The following is a 19,726-nucleotide window of genomic DNA, read 5'->3' as shown; positions in this document are numbered from 1 at the left end:
ACGAGGGATAATTTACGAGATCGTTATCGCTAGATGATCAAAATGCTAAATTCCTATACTCAAAAAATTCGACATACCAAAGACAAATACAATACGATAAAACAGAGAACATGAGCAACTTCGTAATGACATGTGACAAAAGCGGAAGCTTTACCTCAGCCTGTGACCCGGGCTCACAAGCACTGAATTTAATTTAAATTAAACTTATCGGTAGCACAGAAGAGAGAAGGTAAGAGAAAGGTAATCTGTAGTGAAAGGAAAGAAGTTGAACGATAGTGCAAACGAAAGTGGGTTTTCGAGAAAAACGATAGCGACGATAACGATGGCGGTAAGGAAGAAGGAAAGGCAGAGTAACTGAAGGAAAAGTCTAGATCAACGAGAGTAAGACAGGAAGGAACGTGGCCTCATATTTCCCGCTAATTTGGTTTTGTTGGACATATGGCTTCATATTTCCCGCAAATGCGTTGAGATGGAATAATATGTTACTTTCATTCCGCTTTTCCGGTTAAAAAAGTTAACTTTATGGTTGAGTCGGGAATAATCTAAACAAATACTATTTCAAAGTTAAGACAAGCATAATGAGGCTGGTATAACAGAATTTTTGTAACGCCAAAAAAGTAATTTGTATTCATAATTCACTTCATAAAAATCCTATACAAATAAGAATGAATTATCTCATAGTACTGCCTGATTTCAACATCGTTTTGAATTCACCAAAGAAGTACCTTTGCAACGATCTTTTCATACTTTCAAAGTATCTTGATATGCTTTATTTCTTCCCATAAATTACGCCTTCAATCAAAAACGAGAAACACTTGGTATAACAAATCTTGCGAGCCTTCACATTTGTGATGCGCATATAGACCGATGTGCTGATACGAACTTATACATACATAAAAACCATGTTATATGTATACTACACAAGCTCCGCCACCCTGGATTCTGTTCCGAAATTTTTCTTTGTAAACTATAATTCACATTTTTCTTGATATCTTTTGACAGTACGAAGATATTTGTTGTACGAAAGATATAAATGTTTTAAAAATCTTTTCATAATCTAGAAAACGATTCGTCTATGTGGCTTCCACATTACGTAGCAGTAGGTGTTGCCCCATATATATATATATATATATTAGGTTGGTCCTTATTTGGGGTGTTTTCGAATTTTCCTGCGGACAAGACGGAAAAAGTTTGCAAATCAATCAATAAAAAAGTACGCGAAACCGGGAGCCTGTAAGCCAACCCTAAGTACTCCCGCCAAGGCCATGAATTTTCCCATGTAATTTCAATGGGAATTCGGACTTACTGCACTATTTTTTCCCCCCCGCCTAAATAGTATTGTGAAAAATCTGAAACTTGGCATATGTCTTTCCTATATTCATAGATATTCTACAAAAAATTGGGCGATTTACAAGGATGAAATTAACAAAGTACCAGCGCATCAAAGTTGTGTCATAAAGTAAAAAATCACCATTTAAGGAAATAAGATGATATTTATTTCGTTAAATTATACAATTAGAATCTAATTGTTTGATATTATTTATTAATCCATTTATTTCGTTAAATGGTGACACTGTTACTTCACGTAGCTGGAAATGCAGGTTGTGGATCGCCTTAAAGTAGCTGTAAGAGTGCGAAAACAGAATTGAAGGAACGTAAAATCTGGAGGATGTCATATTGTACCAAATTTGTCAACATTATTTCATACATTTTCAACTTCCTGTTTCTCTATTTTCAAAGAAAAAAGGAAGTTATTATAATTACCCCGAAAATGAAAAGTCGAGTTTTCACTAGACTTCGATGCTTCCAGATCTAGAGAATCACCTCCAATCATTTCCATCACATCTCGAGCACAAGGTGCGATGGAAAAATGTCAATAATGTACAGGATTTTACCCTCACAGAAAAAAACCCTCGATTTTTGCGGGTAAGCCTTAAAATTTAAGGATTCACCCTGAAATTTGAGGATAAACCCCTAAATTTGGGGGTTTATCCCCAAAAATTTAAGGTAAATCATCATTAATGGAGGGTTCATCTCCAACAGTTGGAGTAGTAGCACACTCATATTTGGATGTCAAAATAACACACAACATTCCTTGCTCACATCGCGATCGGAAAACTTTATCAATTTTTGACTCGTCTGATCGGCACCGCCGTATTTTATTTGTAATTCGAAAGTATGTTTATGTGTGAGTTTTTTTTAATTTTCTTCATACTCAATTATCACTTACAGTTGGATAAGTTTAGGGTTAGTCTGAACCCAGAGTAGCAGCATTGTGATTCCTAAGAGATACGAAAACTGAGGGTCAAGTTTCAATCGTACGTTTATCGTAAATTGACAGACATGTACTTGGTGATAGTGCGTGATTTAAATCTTTTTTCGTACAAGGTGATTATATGCATACATTTTTGATCAAACATGGTGTTTTTGTGGGTAATGACCACATTTTAAATATACTTGGCGAAAGATTTTCGCACCGGATGTGCTTTCTGGAGGGATTATATATACGACTCTTATACCACGGAGTCGAGTACAAGTGAAAAGTTTTACTAGGTAGGGTCTTTCGATCATGAGTTTCATCGAAGTTTCGGCGATTGGATTCTGGCACTTGGAACAAAACTGACTAATTGACTACAAACCAACTAATCTATCTCGATCGAGATGAAGTGATGAATGCGCCGATGTCATAAGACGTCTTCTATATTTTTCGAAAAACTACCGTGGTGTCCAGTTTTTTCATAATATTTCAAGAGCCTATTTTTATAATGTACCTACCATATGGTATTAACCTATTTTACATATTTCTGTTATCGGATGATGAAAGACTGCGGTTCATTTTCATTTTGAAAAAGAATAAATTTTGCGAACGCTACGGAAGAGTTCTCGGTTATTTCCAATTGTTTGCGAAAATTTATCCGAAACAGTCGATAGTATAACGGAGGAAAACTTTGCATTTTACGCAGGCCAACATTGTGCATATGTGGCATCACTCGGATTGAACATAATCAACGCTTACGATTACAGATATGGCAAAACTTGTTTCCTAGCTGTGTGGCGAGCACAAAGACGTATGAAAAAAAAAGTTTGAAATAACGTATTACTGATACTATTTTTCTGACTTGTTAATTTTTTTCTAATATTCTCAGTTTAATGAATTCAAACCAATTCACAGTACGCGCAGTGCAATTCATGTCGGAAAGAATACACAGTTTGTAAATTATTTAAACAAGAAATCGATGTATCTTTTATCTCACAAATCATACGTATGAAAGAAGAGATTATTAATTAATACTCAAAAACAAAAATTCAGAAAAAGGTTTATCAGCATGATTAATACTTTGCATCATGGTCCCTGATGTAAGGATATGTTAACTCCGTATTATGCGAATTTCCACGTGATTTATCACGAAGTACTTACTTGCAGAGACAAGAAGGAGCTATTGCAACATTTTTTCACTCACGAAAACAATTAAAAGAACAGTAAAAAATTATTACAATTCGACGTGTTAGGGCAACACAGGAATCACGTCTTTGAAATAAAAGTACGGCTGTAATAAAATTCGAGAGTTATATCACGTTTGGCTTTGCATTTATGTCGCAATAAAGATGGCAAAACACTGAATAAATTTCCAATAAGTTTTTACATGGGTTAGGAAAAACCATCAACATACAGCAATAACCTAATGGCTGAAGCTTTTTTAGTTGTGTCGATACTGAAATATTGATCACTCACGGAAAGATAGTCGCTTTGTTATCTTTATCTGTCTTGGCTCAAATCACGTTTGCACTAAAGTTGTCACGAAGGTAATAGTTTACTACATTTATTTATGACCTAGAAGATAAAATTACACCGAAAGGTTTCTATAAGATGGGCTTTTGTACTCGTGGAGCATGCCAACTGGTAACGGTTAGCTCAAGGTACGTACAAAGTCATTGAAGTAAGCCGAAAGGCTGTCATTAGAAGATCTTCACAGGGCGAGTACACCAGAACAACTAACAGTTGTGTCATTCGTATCCGTATGGACGAGATTGGAGGGCTTATATTCAATCGATTTTCTAATCAAATCTTTGACTATGATTTTCCATTTTTCACAAGAGACCAACACAACGTAATATGAGGTGCTAGAAATATCATGATTCTTGTTATTGGAAAGCCATTTCTCAAATTCTGCTTACTAAAAAATGCCGAAAATGGATCACTTGTTAAACTGCCAAGAGGGAAAAAATAGTTGCGAATAATGAAGAAAGAATTCATTCAATTTTTTTGTCTGCCTCACTTCCCCCGATCTTCCCTACTATAGAAAATCTAACACTGTATTAGCTGCGTACAAACTATAGGGAAACATGAATAAATGATTTGATAATTGATTTTCGCATCAATAGATTTAGACAACGGGAAATGATAGGTTCAACAAGAGCCAAAAACCTTCGATTTTTCAGGATTAGCTTTAATATAAAATATTGACCGAATACAGAAGTGACAATTTGATTTACATTACTTCTGACAAAACACGAAGACGCAAGTGGCCAATATTTTGTCTACCTGATTGTCTTTCTTCGATGATCTATCGCTACTGTTCGAAGTAAAAATGAGCACCCTGCGGCTGTTCTACCTGATCCTTGCTGTTTCGGCATCAATTCATGCTATCACATACGATGTCACCGTACCAACAGAGTGGTGGCAAACAAACGTCATATATGAAATCTGGGTCGAATCCTTCAAAGACAGTGACGGCAATGGAAAGGGCGATTTGAATGGTAAGCTAGCCTGTTTGATCAATACAGAAAACATTTCGGTTTGTTGATTATTTCATAAATATGTGGGTTGAAGGAAATACAGTTTTTCTGGCATTAATTTTTTTAACGATACTCCCACAATCATTACACAGGTATCAAGAGCAAATTGGATCACTTCGTCGACATGGGCGTGACGTGCATTTGGCTGCCGCCGATATACGAGACTCCCATGGTTGACAGTGGCTACGACATTTCCAATTTTATTGCCGTGAACTCACTTTATGGGACACTTGAAGATTTCGATGCACTGGTAACTGCGGCCCATGAATTGGGACTCAAAGTAATCATCGACTTTGTTCCCAATCACACGAGTGACGAACACGAATGGTTCGTCAAAGCAAAGCAGGGCATCGAACCATACTACAGCTACTACGTCTGGAACAAAGGAGTTTATTACGGCGACTATCTTAGCTATCCAAATAATTGGTTGGACGTCTTCAACGACGGCACCGCTTGGGAATGGGTTGACGAACGCGAAGCTTATTATCTTCATCAGTTCAGCGTGCACGAAGTCGACCTCAACTGGAGGAACCCTCTCGTGATGACGGAAATGAAGGTAAAACTTAATTTCCTTTGAATAACATCTGTTGGTGTAAGATGCAGGGAGAATTCATCTGAAATTTCATGACTTTTCAGAACGTTCTTACGTTCTGGCTTGATCGTAACGTAGATGGCTTCCGTATCGACGCTGTGCCGTACTATGTAGAGTCTTCTACTCTGGAGAACGAAACTAGGTCCGACAAGGATGTCGATTCAACCGATTATATATACCTGAACCACACCCAAACAAAGGATCAACCAGAAAATTATCCACTCGTACAAGAGTGGAAGGACCACATAAACAATTACACAGCCTCAAAGGGTAACGACAAGGTTCGGTTCATCTGCACGGAAGGATACTCTGACATTGATTACGTTATGAAATGGTATGACTACGGTGATGACTTTCCATTCAACTTTAACTTCATTAGAGCCGGAGATATCGCCAATGAAGCTGTTCTAGATACAGCGGAGGACATCTACGGCATATTCGTCGAATGGCTGGACAATATGCCGTCGGGTAAAACAGCTAATTGGGTGGTGAGTTACAGGTGCATTTTTAAATCTTCGTTCCTTCAATTTTGTATGCTCGGTGAGTCTTATGACTCATATGCACGTAGTTAGGGAATCACGACTTCTCTCGAATCGCCACACGAATCGGACTGTACCGAACGGATGGGCTTCACATGTCCGTACTTTTGATGCCTGGTGTTTTTACTATGTTCAATGGCGATGAGCTCGGTATGACGGACACATATCTTACGTGGGAAGAAACTCTTGATCATTCTGCATGCAGTGCAACCAATACAACTTACTCTCTGATCTCGCGAGATCCCTGGCGCACTCCTTTCCAATGGGATAACACCACTTCTGCCGGTTTGTATGCCCCGTTTTCATTGATCAAAGGTAGTGACTTTACTTTCTCGATTGCAAGTCTTTGTACTCGAGCCTCCTTAAAATTTCTCTGAGAAATTGTATTTGGATCGACAACTTTCAGGTTTCTCCACAAACTCTACTCCTTTCCTCAAGGTCAATCCGAACTACTTGACGGTAAACCTTGCCACTGAAAAAGAGGCGGATTTCAGCCATTATAAGAATATTCAACAAACTATCGCTCTGCGCAACACCACCGTATGGCGGGAGGGAACGGTCGACGTCGAACTTATTGAGGATCAGGTGGTAGGTATCGCTAGGCAACTTGACGGTGAGGAGCCGATAGTTGTGTTGATAAACTGGGAGAATTTCACCGTCACGGTGGACTTGGATAATTACTTTGACGGTCTGCCCAACGAGTTGTCACTCAAAATCGCTGATATCTATTCCGGATTGAGCGCGAAAATTGAGTAAGTTCTCCATTTGTTGCTTAGAAGTGTAAGTAATCGAGTTTTCTGGCGAAAGTTCTTTCATTATTCACCTTTTAACTTTCAGAGATACGTACAGCAAGTCAAGTATAGAACTTCCCGAATATGGCTCAATGGTCTTGCTCGGGACAACTAGTGCTTGAGATTCATCAACCAGCGAAATTCCCATCCGAGTAATAACTGTCGTTTTTTAAAACTATCGTCATTTCCTTCAATTTGTGACAAACGTTCCGATATGATCATGCATCTAGCGTTATGTTATTTCATCATTCTACTCATTTCGATCGCTAATATTCACGGTAAACTGAGAACATCGATCTACAGACGGAGCCGGAGATGCCGAGTCAAATATGGGCTTAAGGGGTTATATACAGTTAGAAGGCCGAAAAAAGCGAATTTTTCAGATTTTTTTTCTGAGAAAACTTTCAAATTTATTGATCTGAAAATTTGTACACATATTATGCTTTCTTTTAACTGTATTTTAAGACTTACTATTAGTAAAAATATTTATTTGGAAAAGAGCTACAGCTGATCTCCGGGAGCTCCTCTCAAAAAAGACGTTTTGCGGTGATCACTATATCTTTGAACTGGATCCTCAGAAATTAAAAAACCAAACAGATTTCGTTAAAGTAATGTTAAATCTAGTAATTAATCGAAGGAATAAGCAAAATAAATTTTTTTGACAATGTGGCGGTTTCTCAAAAAAAGAAATCGATTTTTGACCAAAATTTCGGCCCTAAATTGTTTATAAAAAAAAATATATTTATCGGTGAGAAAAAATCTTCGATTAATTACTAAAAAATATATTTAAGAAGCTCGTGTTAAAATTTGAGACCAATCGGTTTAGCCGTTTTCGAGTAATGTTGATCACCGACTTTGTAAACACCATTTTGAGAAAAACGCGTTTAAAGTTTGGAGAGTGAAAAATAAAAATTTACCTTTCAGGTATAAAAAAAAACAATAACACACTGTTGCTTTACGCATCTAAATATATTAGAAGGGAACATTTACGATAGGCAGGTGCATAAAAGGGACAGCGTTCCAGGTGAACCCTTTCGCTCCGGCCTTGCACTTTCAAGCACTCTGAAACGCCTTTTCAAATTTGCGTGTAACTTCGGAAATATTCACCGGAACGATATGAAATTTTCTGTGTGTATTCTTAAATATATGTACATTAAGAAAATAAAATAAAAAAAAAATCGATTTTTTGAAAATTCTAACTGTATATAACCCCTTAACACTAATAAAAATACTAATTTCCGAAGCTACAAAGTCAAAAAATTTTGCATGTCAGATTTTTTACAACTCACAATATCTTATTTTATCTAGACCAAATGTTTCATAACTTGGAGAAAACCAAAGTTGTATGGATTTTATCACTTAAATTCAGCAGTATGTTTAATAAATTCCAAATAAAGTACAGAAAATGTATGGTAAGTTTACAAATACAATGCATTTACTATATAATTTCTTAAATTCAAAATACGCTCCAGCGTTCCTTCAACTAAGTTGAGCGAAATTAGGAAATTTATATGCAAATTCAATGAGAATGCCTAGTAATTCACTTTATAATACGGAATTTTTTTAATCAATTACACTGTGGTACAGTAAAATTATGGTAAATTTCCGAACACTTTTAAGAATGTGGAATAATTATCACGTAATTATAGATTATATACTTCCGTTCGTGAAGAGCTTCAAGCTCAACGGCCAACATTTTTATAATTTGAATAATCGAGATAAAAAATATATATCTTGCCATACAACAAGAAAGTTTCACCGTAAGCAAAATACTGAACCCTCTGTATAGAAATAGATTATATACGAATATTGTATACAGTACATTATGTATTACTTGCAGAACAAATTCAGTGTCTCGTCAATGGCGAATAAAACTTGGAGGTTTTCCCCATAATGACACCCTTTCCCCCGCCCGTACATAATACTGTCCATATAATTGTCAAGATGTTCCTTTATCACTATAATTTAATCATTTTCGAATACAATTTTAACCGACGATGTAATGAATTGCTGGAAAGATCGTCTGCTTCAAACCAAAAATACATTTCAGTGCTAAAGTACGTACATAAGTCGCTCAGTTTATAAGGAGGTACGCTACAGGGGGAAACTGATTGTGAGTGGATACTATCGTAAAGGACACCAGAATATAGACGAGCTTATGGAAAATTTCTCATACCGTTTCATATTCAAAGAAAAATTTATCCTCAATGCTAGTGGCACTGTGCGAGCTCGGCGCGCACACCGTGCCTTGGACGGTATCAGCGATGTTGACCAACAGAATTCTGAAATTGACATCGTCGAAGTCCATGGTACCCAGGGCAAATTTTTGATACCGATTGGTCAGCATCCAGTACTCTTCGTGCTCAAATCCGGGCTCAGACCCTTCGAATATTTTAGCAGCGCTGGTAAATTGCAGAGCCTCGTCGTCCTCCAACGGTGTACCCTGAGACACTTGAAAATTGGCTGTAATACGAAGCACTGAATTCTGATCGGGGTTCTACTCACCACGTACTCTGTAGCCAGAGGATTTGTAGCATCTCAGAGAGAACTGAGCGTAGGTTCGGAGAAGCGATGTAATGCAAAAACCTACTTAAGACTATGCGTCACTAGGCGACGTGATTTCACCTAATTTCCAAAGATGGACGCTACGATAATTATTAGCCTGTGAGAATGAGAACTTTATTAGAAATCGATAGTTAACAAAAGTGACGATAGCTTGGATGTTAGTAACGAAAGACTAAGACAGACCTTGGGATAGAGTTTAACTTATAAGAAAGATTGAGATTAATTAATAATTTACGAAAATCGGTAGCTTTGACCAGAGAATATTAATTACAGTAAATTACGAGGGATAATTTACGAGATCGTTATCGCTAGATGATCAAAATGCTAAATTCCTATACTCAAAAAATTCGACATACCAAAGACAAATACAATACGATAAAACAGAGAACATGAGCAACTTCGTAATGACATGTGACAAAAGCGGAAGCTTTACCTCAGCCTGTGACCCGGGCTCACAAGCACTGAATTTAATTTAAATTAAACTTATCGGTAGCACAAAAGAGAGAAGGTAATCTGTAGTGAAAGGAAAGAAGTTAAACGATAGTGCAAACGAAAGAGGGTTTTCGAGAAGAACGATAGCGACAATAACGATGGCGGTAAGGAAGAAGGAAAGGCAGAGTAACTGAAGGAAAAGTCTAGATCAACGAGAGTAAGACAGGAAGGAACGTGGCCTCATATTTCCCGCTAATTTGGTTTTGCTGGACATATGGCTTCATATTTCCCGCAAATGCGTTAAGATGGAATGATATGTTACTTTCATTCCGCTTTTCCGGTTAAAAAAGTTAACTTTATGGTTGAGTCGGGAATAATCTAAACAAATACTAATTCAAAGTTAAGACAAGCATAATGAGGCTGGTATAACAGAATTTTTTTAACGCCAAAAAAGTAATTTGTATTCATAATTCACTTCATACAAATCCTATACAAATAAGAATGAATTATCTCACAGTACTGCCTGATTTCAACATCGTTTTGAATTCACCAAAGAAGTACCTTTGCAACGATCTTTTCATACTTTCAAAGTATCTTGATATGCTTTATTTCTTCCCATAAATTACGCCTTCAATCAAAAACGAGAAACACTTGGTATAACAAATCTTGCGAGCCTCCACATTTGTGATGCGCATATAGACCGATGTGCTGATACGAACTTATACATACATAAAAACCATGTTATATGTATACTACACAAGCTCCGCCACCCTGGATTCTGTTCCGAAATTTTTCATTGTAAACTATAATTCACATTTTTCTTGATATCTTTTGACAGTACGAAGAAATTTGTTGTACGAAAGATATAAATGTTTTAAAAATATTTTCATAATCTAGAAAACGATTCGTCTATGTGGCTTCCACATTACGTAGCAGTAGGTGTTGCCCCATATATATATATATATATTAGGTTGGTCCTTATTTGGGGTGTTTTCGAATTTTCCTGCGGACAAGACGGAAAAAGTTTGCAAATCAATCGATAAAAAAGTACGCGAAACCGGGAGCCTGTAAGCCAACCCTAAGTACTCCCGCCAAGGCCATGAATTTTCCCATGTAATTTCAATGGGAATTCGGACTTACTGCACTATTTTTTCCCCCCCGCCTAAATAGTATTGTGAAAAATGTGAAACTTGGCATATGTCTTTCCTATATTCATAGATATTCTACAAAAAATTGGGCGATTTACAAGGATGAAATTAACAAAGTACTAGCGCATCAAAGTTGTGTCATAAAGTAAAAAATCACCATTTAAGGAAATAAGATAATATTTATTTCGTTAAATTATATAATTAGAATCTAATTGTTTGATATTATTTATTAATCCATTTATTTCGTTAAATGGTGACACTGTTACTTCACGTAGCTGGAAATGCAGGTTGTGGATCGCCTTAAAGTAGCTGTAAGAGTGCGAAAACAGAATTGAAGGAACGTAAAATCTGGAGGACGTCACATTGTACCAAATTTGTCAACATTATTTCATACATTTTCAACTTCCTGTTTGTCTATTTTCAAAGAAAAAAGGAAGTTATTATAATTACCCCGAAAATGAAAAGTCGAGTTTTCACTAGACTTCGATGCTTCCAGATCTAGAGAATCACCTCCAATCATTTCCATCACATCTCGAGCACAAGGTGCGATGGAAAAATGTCAATAATGTACAGGATTTTACCCTCACGGAAAAAAACCCTCAATTTTTGCGGGTAAGCCTTAAAATTTAAGGATTCACCCTGAAAGTTGAGGATAAACCCCTAAATTTGGGGGTTTACCCCCAAAAATTGAAGGTAAATCATCATTAATGGAGGGTTCATCTCCAACAGTTGGAGTAGTAGCACACTCATATTTGGATGTCAAAATAACACACAACATTCCTTGCTCACATCGCGATCGGAAAACTTTCTCAATTTTTGACTCGTCTGATCGGCACCGCCGTATTTTATTTGTAATTCGAAAGTATGTTTATGTGTGAGTTTTTTTTAATTTTCTTCATACTCAATTATCACTTACAGTTGGATAAGTTTAGGGTTAGTCTGAACCCAGAGTAGCAGCATTGTGATTCCTAAGAGATACGAAAACTGAGGGTCAAGTTTCAATCGTACGTTTATAGTAAATTGACAGACATGTACTTGGTGATAGTACGTGATTTGAATCTTTTTTCGTACGAGGTGATTATATGCATACATTTTTGATCAGACATGGTGTTTTTGTGGGTAATGACCACATTTTAAATATACTTGGCGAAAGGTTTTCGCACACGATGTGCTTTCTGGAGGGATTATATATACGACTCTTATACCACGGAGTCGAGTACAAGTGAAAAGTTTTACTAGGTAGGGTCGTTCGATCATGAGTTTCATCGAAGTTTCGGCGATTGGATTCTGGCACTTGGAACAAAACTGAGTAATTGACTACAAACCAACTAATCTATCTCGATCGAGATAAAGTGATGAATGCGCCGATGTCATAAGACGTCTTCTATATTTTTCGAAAAACTATCGTGGTGTCCAGTTTTTTCATAATATTTCAAGAGCCTATTTTTATAATGTACCTACCATATGGTATTAACCTATTTTACATATTTCTGTTATCGGATGATGAAAGACTGCGGTTCATTTTCATTTTGAAAAAGAATAAATTTTGGGAACGCTACGGAAGAGTTCTCGGTTATTTCCAATTGTTTGCGAAAATTTATCCGAAACAGTTGATAGTATAACGGAGGAAAACTTTGCATTTTACGCAGGCCAACATTGTGCATATGTGGCAACACTCGGATTGAACATAATCAACGCTTACGATTACAGATATGGCTAAACTTGTTTCCTAGCTGTGTGGCGAGCACAAAGACGTATGAAAAAAAAAGTTTGAAATAACGTATTACTGATACTGTTTTTCTGACTTGTTAATTTTTTTCTAATATTCTCAGTTTAATGAATTCAAACCAATTCACAGTACGTGCAGTGCAATTCATGTCGGAAACAATACACGGTTTGTAAATTATTTAAACGAGAAATCGATGTGTCTTTTATCTCACAAATCATACGTATGAAAGAAGAGATTATTAATTAATATTCAAAAACGAAAATTCAGAAAAAGGTTTATCAGCATGATTAATACTTTGCATCATGGTCCCTGATGTAAGGATATGTTAACTCCGTATTATGCGAATTTCCACATGATTTATCACGAAGTACTTACTTGCAGAGACAAGAAGGAGCTATTGCAACATTTTTTCACTCACGAAAATAATTAAAAGAACAGTAAAAAATTATTACAATTCGACGTGTTAGGGCAACACAGGAATCACGTCTTTGAAATAAATGTATGGCTGTAATAAAATTCGCGAGTTATACCACGTTTGGCTTTGCATTTATGTCGCAATAAAGATGGCAAAACACTGAATAAATTTCCAATAAGTTTTTACATGGGTTAGGAAAAACCATCAACATACAGCAATAACCTAATGGCTGAAGCTTTTTTAGTTGTGTCGATACTGAAATATTGATCACTCACGGAAAGATAGTCGCTTTGTTATCTTTATCTGTCTTGGCTCAAATCACGTTTGCACTAAAGTTGTCACGAAGGTAGTAGTTTACTACATTTATTTATGACCTAGAAGATAAAATTACACCGAAAGGTTTCTATAAGATGGGCTTTTGTACTCGTGGAGCATGCCAATTGGTAACGGTTAGCTCAAGGTACGTACAAAGTCATTGAAGTAAGCCGAAAGGCTGTCATTAGAAGATCTTCACAGGGCGAGTACACCAGAACAACTAACAGTTGTGTCATTCGTATCCGTATGGACGAGATTGGAGGGCTTATATTCAATCGATTTTCTAATCAAATCCTTGACTATGATTTTCCATTTTTCACAAGAGACCAACACAACGTAATATGAGGTGCTAGAAATATCATGATTCTTGTTATTGGAAAGCCATTTCTCAAATTCTGCTTACTAAAAAATGCCGAAAATGGATCACTTGTTAAACTGCCAAGAGGGAAAAAATAGTTGCGAATAATGAAGAAAGAATTCATTCAATTTTTTTGTCTGCCTCACTTCCCCCGATCTTCCCTACTATAGAAAATCTAACACTGTATTAGCTGTGTACAAACTATAGGGAAACATGAATAAATGATTTGATAATTGATTTTCGCATCAATAGATTTAGACAACGGGAAATGATAGGTTCAACAAGAGCCAAAAACCTTCGATTTTTCAGGATTAGCTTTAATATAAAATATTGACCGAATACAGAAGTGACAATTTGATTTACATTACTTCTGACAAAACACGAAGACGCAAGTGGCCAATATTTTGTCTACCTGATTGTCTTTCTTCGATGATCTATCGCTACTGTTCGAAGTAAAAATGAGCGCCCTGCGGCTGTTCTACCTGATCCTTGCTGTTTCGGCATCAATTCATGCTATCACATACGATGTCACCGTACCAACAGAGTGGTGGCAAACAAACGTCATATATGAAATCTGGGTCGAATCCTTCAAAGACAGTGACGGCAATGGAAAGGGCGATTTGAATGGTAAGCTAGCCTGTTTGATCAATACAGAAAACATTTCGGTTTGTTGATTATTTCATAAATATGTGGGTTGAAGGAAATACAGTTTTTCTGGCATTAATTTTTTTAACGATACTCCCACAATCATTACACAGGTATCAAGAGCAAATTGGATCACTTCGTCGACATGGGCGTGACGTGCATTTGGCTGCCGCCGATATACGAGACTCCCATGGTTGACAGTGGCTACGACATTTCCAATTTTATTGCCGTGAACTCACTTTATGGGACACTTGAAGATTTCGATGCACTGGTAACTGCGGCCCATGAATTGGGACTCAAAGTAATCATCGACTTTGTTCCCAATCACACGAGTGACGAACACGAATGGTTCGTCAAAGCAAAGCTGGGCATCGAACCATACTACAGCTACTACGTCTGGAACAAAGGAGTTTATTACGGCGACTATCTTAGTTATCCAAATAATTGGTTGGACGACTTCAACGACGGCACCGCTTGGGAATGGGTCGACGAACGCGAAGCTTATTATCTTCATCAGTTCAGCGTGCACGAAGTCGACCTCAACTGGACGAACCCTCTCGTGATGACGGAAATGAAGGTAAAACTTAATTTCCTTTGAATAACATCTGTTGGTGTAAGAGGCAGCGAGAATTCATCTGAAATTTCATGACTTTTCAGAACGTTCTTACGTTCTGGCTTGATCATGACGTAGATGGCTTCCGTATCGACGCTGTGCCGTACTATGTAGAGTCTTCTACTTTGGAGAACGAAACTAGGTCCGACAAGGATGTCGATTCAACCAATTATTTCTACCTGAACCACACCCAAACAAAGGATCAACCAGAAAATTATCCACTCGTGCAAGAGTGGAAGGAACACATAAACAATTACACAGTCTCAAAGGGTAACGACAAGGTTCGGTTCATCTGCACGGAAGGATACTCTGACATTGATTACGTTATGAAATGGTATGACTACGATGATGACTTTCCATTCAACTTTTACTTCATCAAAGACGGAGATATCGTCAACGACGCTGTTATAGATACAGCGGAGGACATCTACGACATATTCATCAAATGGCTCGACAATATGCCATCGGGTAAAACAGCTAATTGGGTGGTAAGTCATTGTTGCATTTATTAATCTACGTTCCGTCAAGTTTGTATGTTTGGCACTTCCTCTTCGGAGGCATAGCCATTTGGAAGAAGAATAAGACGAAGAAGTTTGTATGTTCTGTAAGTTTCATGATTCTCGTTTCCATGCAGCTCGGAAATCACGACGTGAATCGAATCGCTACACGGGTCGGACTCTACCGAACTGATGGACTTCACTTGTCGACACTTTTGCTGCCTGGTGTTTTCACCATGTACAATGGTGATGAGCTCGGTATGACCAACACATATCTCACGTGGGCAGAAACTACCGATGTCCGAGCTTGCAGTAAGACTAATACAACTTACACTCTGTACTCGCGAGACCCCGTGCGCACTCCGTACCAATGGGACAACACCACTTCTGCCGGTTAGTATGCCCCATTTTTCTTGAACGAAGGCGCTAACCTTTCTCTCTGATTGGTAAACCTTTGAACTCGAGTCTCGTCAAAATTTCTCGGTGAAATTGTATATGGATCGACCACTTTCAGGTTTCTCCACAAACTCTACTCCTTTCCTCAAGGTCAATCCGAACTACTTGACGGTAAACCTTGCCACTGAAAAAGAGGCGGATTTCAGCCATTATAAGAATATTCAACAAACTATCGCTCTGCGCAACACCACCGTATGGCGGGAGGGAACGGTCGACGTCGAACTTATTGAGGATCAGGTGGTAGGTATCGCTAGGCAACTTGACGGTGAGGAGCCGATAGTTGTGTTGATAAACTGGGAGAATTTCACCGTCACGGTGGACTTGGATAATTACTTTGACGGTCTGCCCAACGAGTTGTCACTCAAAATCGCTGATATCTATTCCGGATTGAGCGCGAAAATTGGGTAAGTTCTCCATTTGTTGCTGAGAAGTGTAAGTAATCGAGTTTTCTGGCGAAAGTTCTTTCATTATTCACCTTTTAACTTTCAGAGATACGTACAGCAAGTCAAGTATAGAACTTCCCGAATATGGCTCAATGGTCTTGCTCGGGACAACTAGTGCTTGAGATTCATCAACCAGCGAAATTCCCATCCGAGTAATAACTGTCGTTTTTTAAAACTATCGTCATTTCCTTCAATTTGTGACAAACGTTCCGATATGATCATGCATCTAGCGTTATGTTATTTCATCATTCTACTCATTTCGATCGCTAATATTCACGGTAAACTGAGAACATCGATCTACAGACGGAGCCGGAGATGCCGAGTCAAATATGGGCTTAACACTAATAAAAATACTAATTTCCGAAGCTACAAAGTCAAAAAATTTTGCATGTCAGATTTTTTACAACTCACAATCTCTTATTTTATCTAGACCAAATGTTTCATAACTTGGAGAAAACCAAAGTTCTATGGTTTTTATCACTTAAATTCAGCAGTATGTTTAAATTCCAAATAAAGTACAGAAAATGTATAGTAAGTTTACAAATACAATGCATTTACTATATAATTTCTTAAATTCAAAATACGCTCCAGCGTTCCTTCAACTAAGTTGAGCGAAATTAGGAAATTTATATGCAAATTCAATGAGAATGCCTAGTAATTCACTTTATAATACGGAATTTTTTTAATCAATTACACTGTGGTACAGTAAAATTATGGTAAATTTCCGAACACTTTTAAGAATGTGGAATAATTATCACGTAATTGTAGTTTATATACTTCCGTTCGTGAAGAGCTTCAAGCTCGGCGTCCAACGTTTTTATAATTTGAATAATCGAGATAAAAAATATGTATCTTGGCATACAACAAGAAAGTTTCACCGTAAGCAAAATACTGAACCCTCTGTATAGAAATAGATTATATACGAATATTGTATACAGTACATTATGTATCACTTGCAGAACAAATTCAGTGTCTCGTCAATGGCGAATAAAACTTGGAGATTTTCCCCATAATGACACCCCTTTCCCCCGCCCGTACATAATACTGTCCATATAATTGTCAAGATGTTCCTTTATCACTATAATTTAATCATTTTCGAATACAATTTTAACCGACGATGTAATGAATTGCTGGAAAGATCGTCTGCTTCAAACCAAAAATACATTTCAGTGCTAAAGTACGTACATAAGTCGCTCAGTTTATAAGGAGGTACGCTACAGGGGGAAACTGATTGTGAGTGGATACTATCGTAAAGGACACCAGAATATAGACGAGCTTATGGAAAATTTCTCATACCGTTTCATATTCAAAGAAAAATTTATCCTCAATGCTAGTGGCACTGTGCGAGCTCGGCGCGCACACCGTGCCTTGGACGGTATCAGCGATGTTGACCGACAGAATTCTGAAATTGACATCGTCGAAGTCCATGGTACCCAGGGCGAATTTTTGATACCGATTGGTCAGCATCCAGTACTCTTCGTGCTCAAATCCGGGCTCAGACCCTTCGAATATTTTACCAGCGCTGGTAAATTGCAGAGCCTCGTCGTCCTCCAACGGTGTACCCTGAGACAGTTGAAAATTGGCTGTAATACGAAGCACTGAATTCTGATCGGGGTTCTACTCACCACGTACTCTGTAGCCAGAGGATTTGCCAGGTTCCAGCAAGCCACTACCAGACTCGAGGCCAAGGCGGCCATAAGGACCCCGGACTTCGAGAAGACTCTGACAAGCTCTTGCGACGGCAGCGTAATGTTGCCCTTGTAGTAAGTTACACTGCTGTTCTTCGAATTGTGCAAATCCTCGACTCTTATCGCGTAGTCTGAGTAGGAGGACAATGGTCTCAGAAGAAGATAGTCTTCGTTGATGAATCCCGGGGGTGGTATCCTCACAATGGAAGTCCCGAGTTCCAGGGTGACGTTCTCGCCGGCAACGCTGAACTTCGTAGCTGACGAGGCCGGGGCATAAACGTCGTCGTTTTCCAGACGCCATATGTCCGAACCGTCCCAAATAACAAGGCCATAGCCCTCCGGGTCCCCAATGTAAGCCTGAGGAGGATTCTTTCGTGAAAATCGAATTCTTAGCGGCAACGATTTCGAACCGACATGACAGTCCGTAACTAACCCAAGTCTCATCGCAGGAGTCCCCCTTCGTCTCGACGAATTGTATCTCAAGCCGGCCCTTGCTCGGATCTACAGAATTATGGGTCAACTCATGTGGAATATCAATCCGATGGATCACCTGGTCGGTTGTCGTATTGAAGGCGAACAGCTTAGCAGAACATACTTGCTTATCTCCTATCTTCCCGGAGTCGACGAACCACAGCCTGTTGCACTGGTCCGTCTGGAAAAATATTCAATCAGTGCAAAGAGTCGAAACGGGACGATTTGGTACTCACGAAAAGACGAGACACGCTTGTTATTATTTCATCACCACAATATCCTGTCTCGTGCCAATCCCAATTTGGGTAGGGCTCCAGCAACGAACCACCGTCCCCGATCATAGGCGAAACAATTGACAAACTTGGAATTAACAAATCGTTGGAATATCTGGGTGTTGTAACCAGAACTCTATTACCTGGAAACGAAAGTTCTGAGCTGTAGAAGCAACAGGTGATTATTTTGTCTAGATGTGTTTGCTGCAGATTGTACCTGAAATTTTCTGGAAATCAATTGGTATGATTTTCGTGTAATTGTATTCTTCAGAAACTTGCAACATATGCTCAACAAGTGGATCTTCGGCCGCGTATTCAATGTACTTCCATTCATGGATAGTCGTAAGTTCTGCCGCCAACAACGAGCCAACACATGACAATACGATTGTCAGTATACGAAATGGTCTAGATGGGGTTGTCATTTTATTACGGTTCTTCGATTCCTGCTCCGAAGAGAACTGGAACACATTAGAAAACAGGCTTTATTCGAAACTTGATGGTGCCTATGTGACTTGGCGGAACAAAAGAAGAGAAATAATTCAATCGCATCATCCAATCGATTTGATCACCTACGTGTTGTTTCTATAGTTACGTAATTTTCATCTAAATATTAATGATGATATGATTGACGTACGCAAACTTAATTCATTGTTATGATTACAGACTTACTCTAAGTGTTCGTTGAAGTAGAGTTTCGTCCGGCTTTAACAAAATTAGCGATCGATGTGCAATGTCGATAACGATGGTTTTGACTACGAAGTTTATTCATGACTACCTTGAAACCCAGCATAATTTAGTTGAGCGGGCCAAATATTATTGGCACAGCTGTTTAATTTCCGATTGCGTTCTCTTCGCGGAACTTCTGGTCTCTACTAAAATTTCATGCTGCTCCGATGCTTCTTTTTTGGGGACTGAAATTCGAGCGTTGTGTAATCTATCTTAACGACTAAATTCAAAAGT

At 38.1% G+C, this 19,726-nt stretch overlaps 3 protein-coding genes across 3 annotated transcripts; 2 read left to right on the top strand and 1 right to left on the bottom strand.

The window, feature by feature from the left end:
• Window positions 1–4,569: 4,569 nt before the first annotated feature.
• On the top strand, window positions 4,570–7,052 carry LOC124175673 (maltase 1-like). Its single transcript, XM_046556075.1, has 6 exons — window positions 4,570–4,758; window positions 4,890–5,353; window positions 5,434–5,877; window positions 5,958–6,213; window positions 6,335–6,680; window positions 6,766–7,052. The coding sequence occupies exons 1-6, from the start codon at window positions 4,590–4,592 to the stop codon at window positions 6,839–6,841; spliced, it is 1,755 nt and encodes a 584-aa protein (XP_046412031.1). The 5' UTR covers window positions 4,570–4,589; the 3' UTR covers window positions 6,842–7,052.
• A 7,052-nt stretch (window positions 7,053–14,104) lies between these two features.
• Window positions 14,105–17,348, top strand: LOC124175688 (maltase 1-like). Its single transcript, XM_046556090.1, has 6 exons — window positions 14,105–14,308; window positions 14,440–14,903; window positions 14,984–15,427; window positions 15,574–15,829; window positions 15,951–16,296; window positions 16,382–17,348. The coding sequence occupies exons 1-6, from the start codon at window positions 14,140–14,142 to the stop codon at window positions 16,455–16,457; spliced, it is 1,755 nt and encodes a 584-aa protein (XP_046412046.1). The 5' UTR covers window positions 14,105–14,139; the 3' UTR covers window positions 16,458–17,348.
• A 146-nt stretch (window positions 17,349–17,494) lies between these two features.
• LOC124175689 (major royal jelly protein 1-like) lies at window positions 17,495–19,559 on the bottom strand. The gene is made up of 6 exons (XM_046556091.1): window positions 19,436–19,559; window positions 18,984–19,209; window positions 18,731–18,909; window positions 18,457–18,675; window positions 17,961–18,380; window positions 17,495–17,898 (listed from the first exon to the last, which is right to left on the bottom strand). Exons 2-6 carry the CDS (start codon window positions 19,186–19,188, stop codon window positions 17,626–17,628), a joined length of 1,296 nt encoding a protein of 431 aa, XP_046412047.1. The 5' UTR covers window positions 19,189–19,209; window positions 19,436–19,559; the 3' UTR covers window positions 17,495–17,625.
• Between the last annotated feature and the right edge of the window lie 167 nt (window positions 19,560–19,726).

Source organism: Neodiprion fabricii, chromosome 2 (assembly GCF_021155785.1).
Source record: "Neodiprion fabricii isolate iyNeoFabr1 chromosome 2, iyNeoFabr1.1, whole genome shotgun sequence".
NCBI lineage: Eukaryota > Metazoa > Arthropoda > Insecta > Hymenoptera > Diprionidae > Neodiprion > Neodiprion fabricii.
This window is presented reverse-complemented; position numbering and strand designations above follow the sequence as displayed.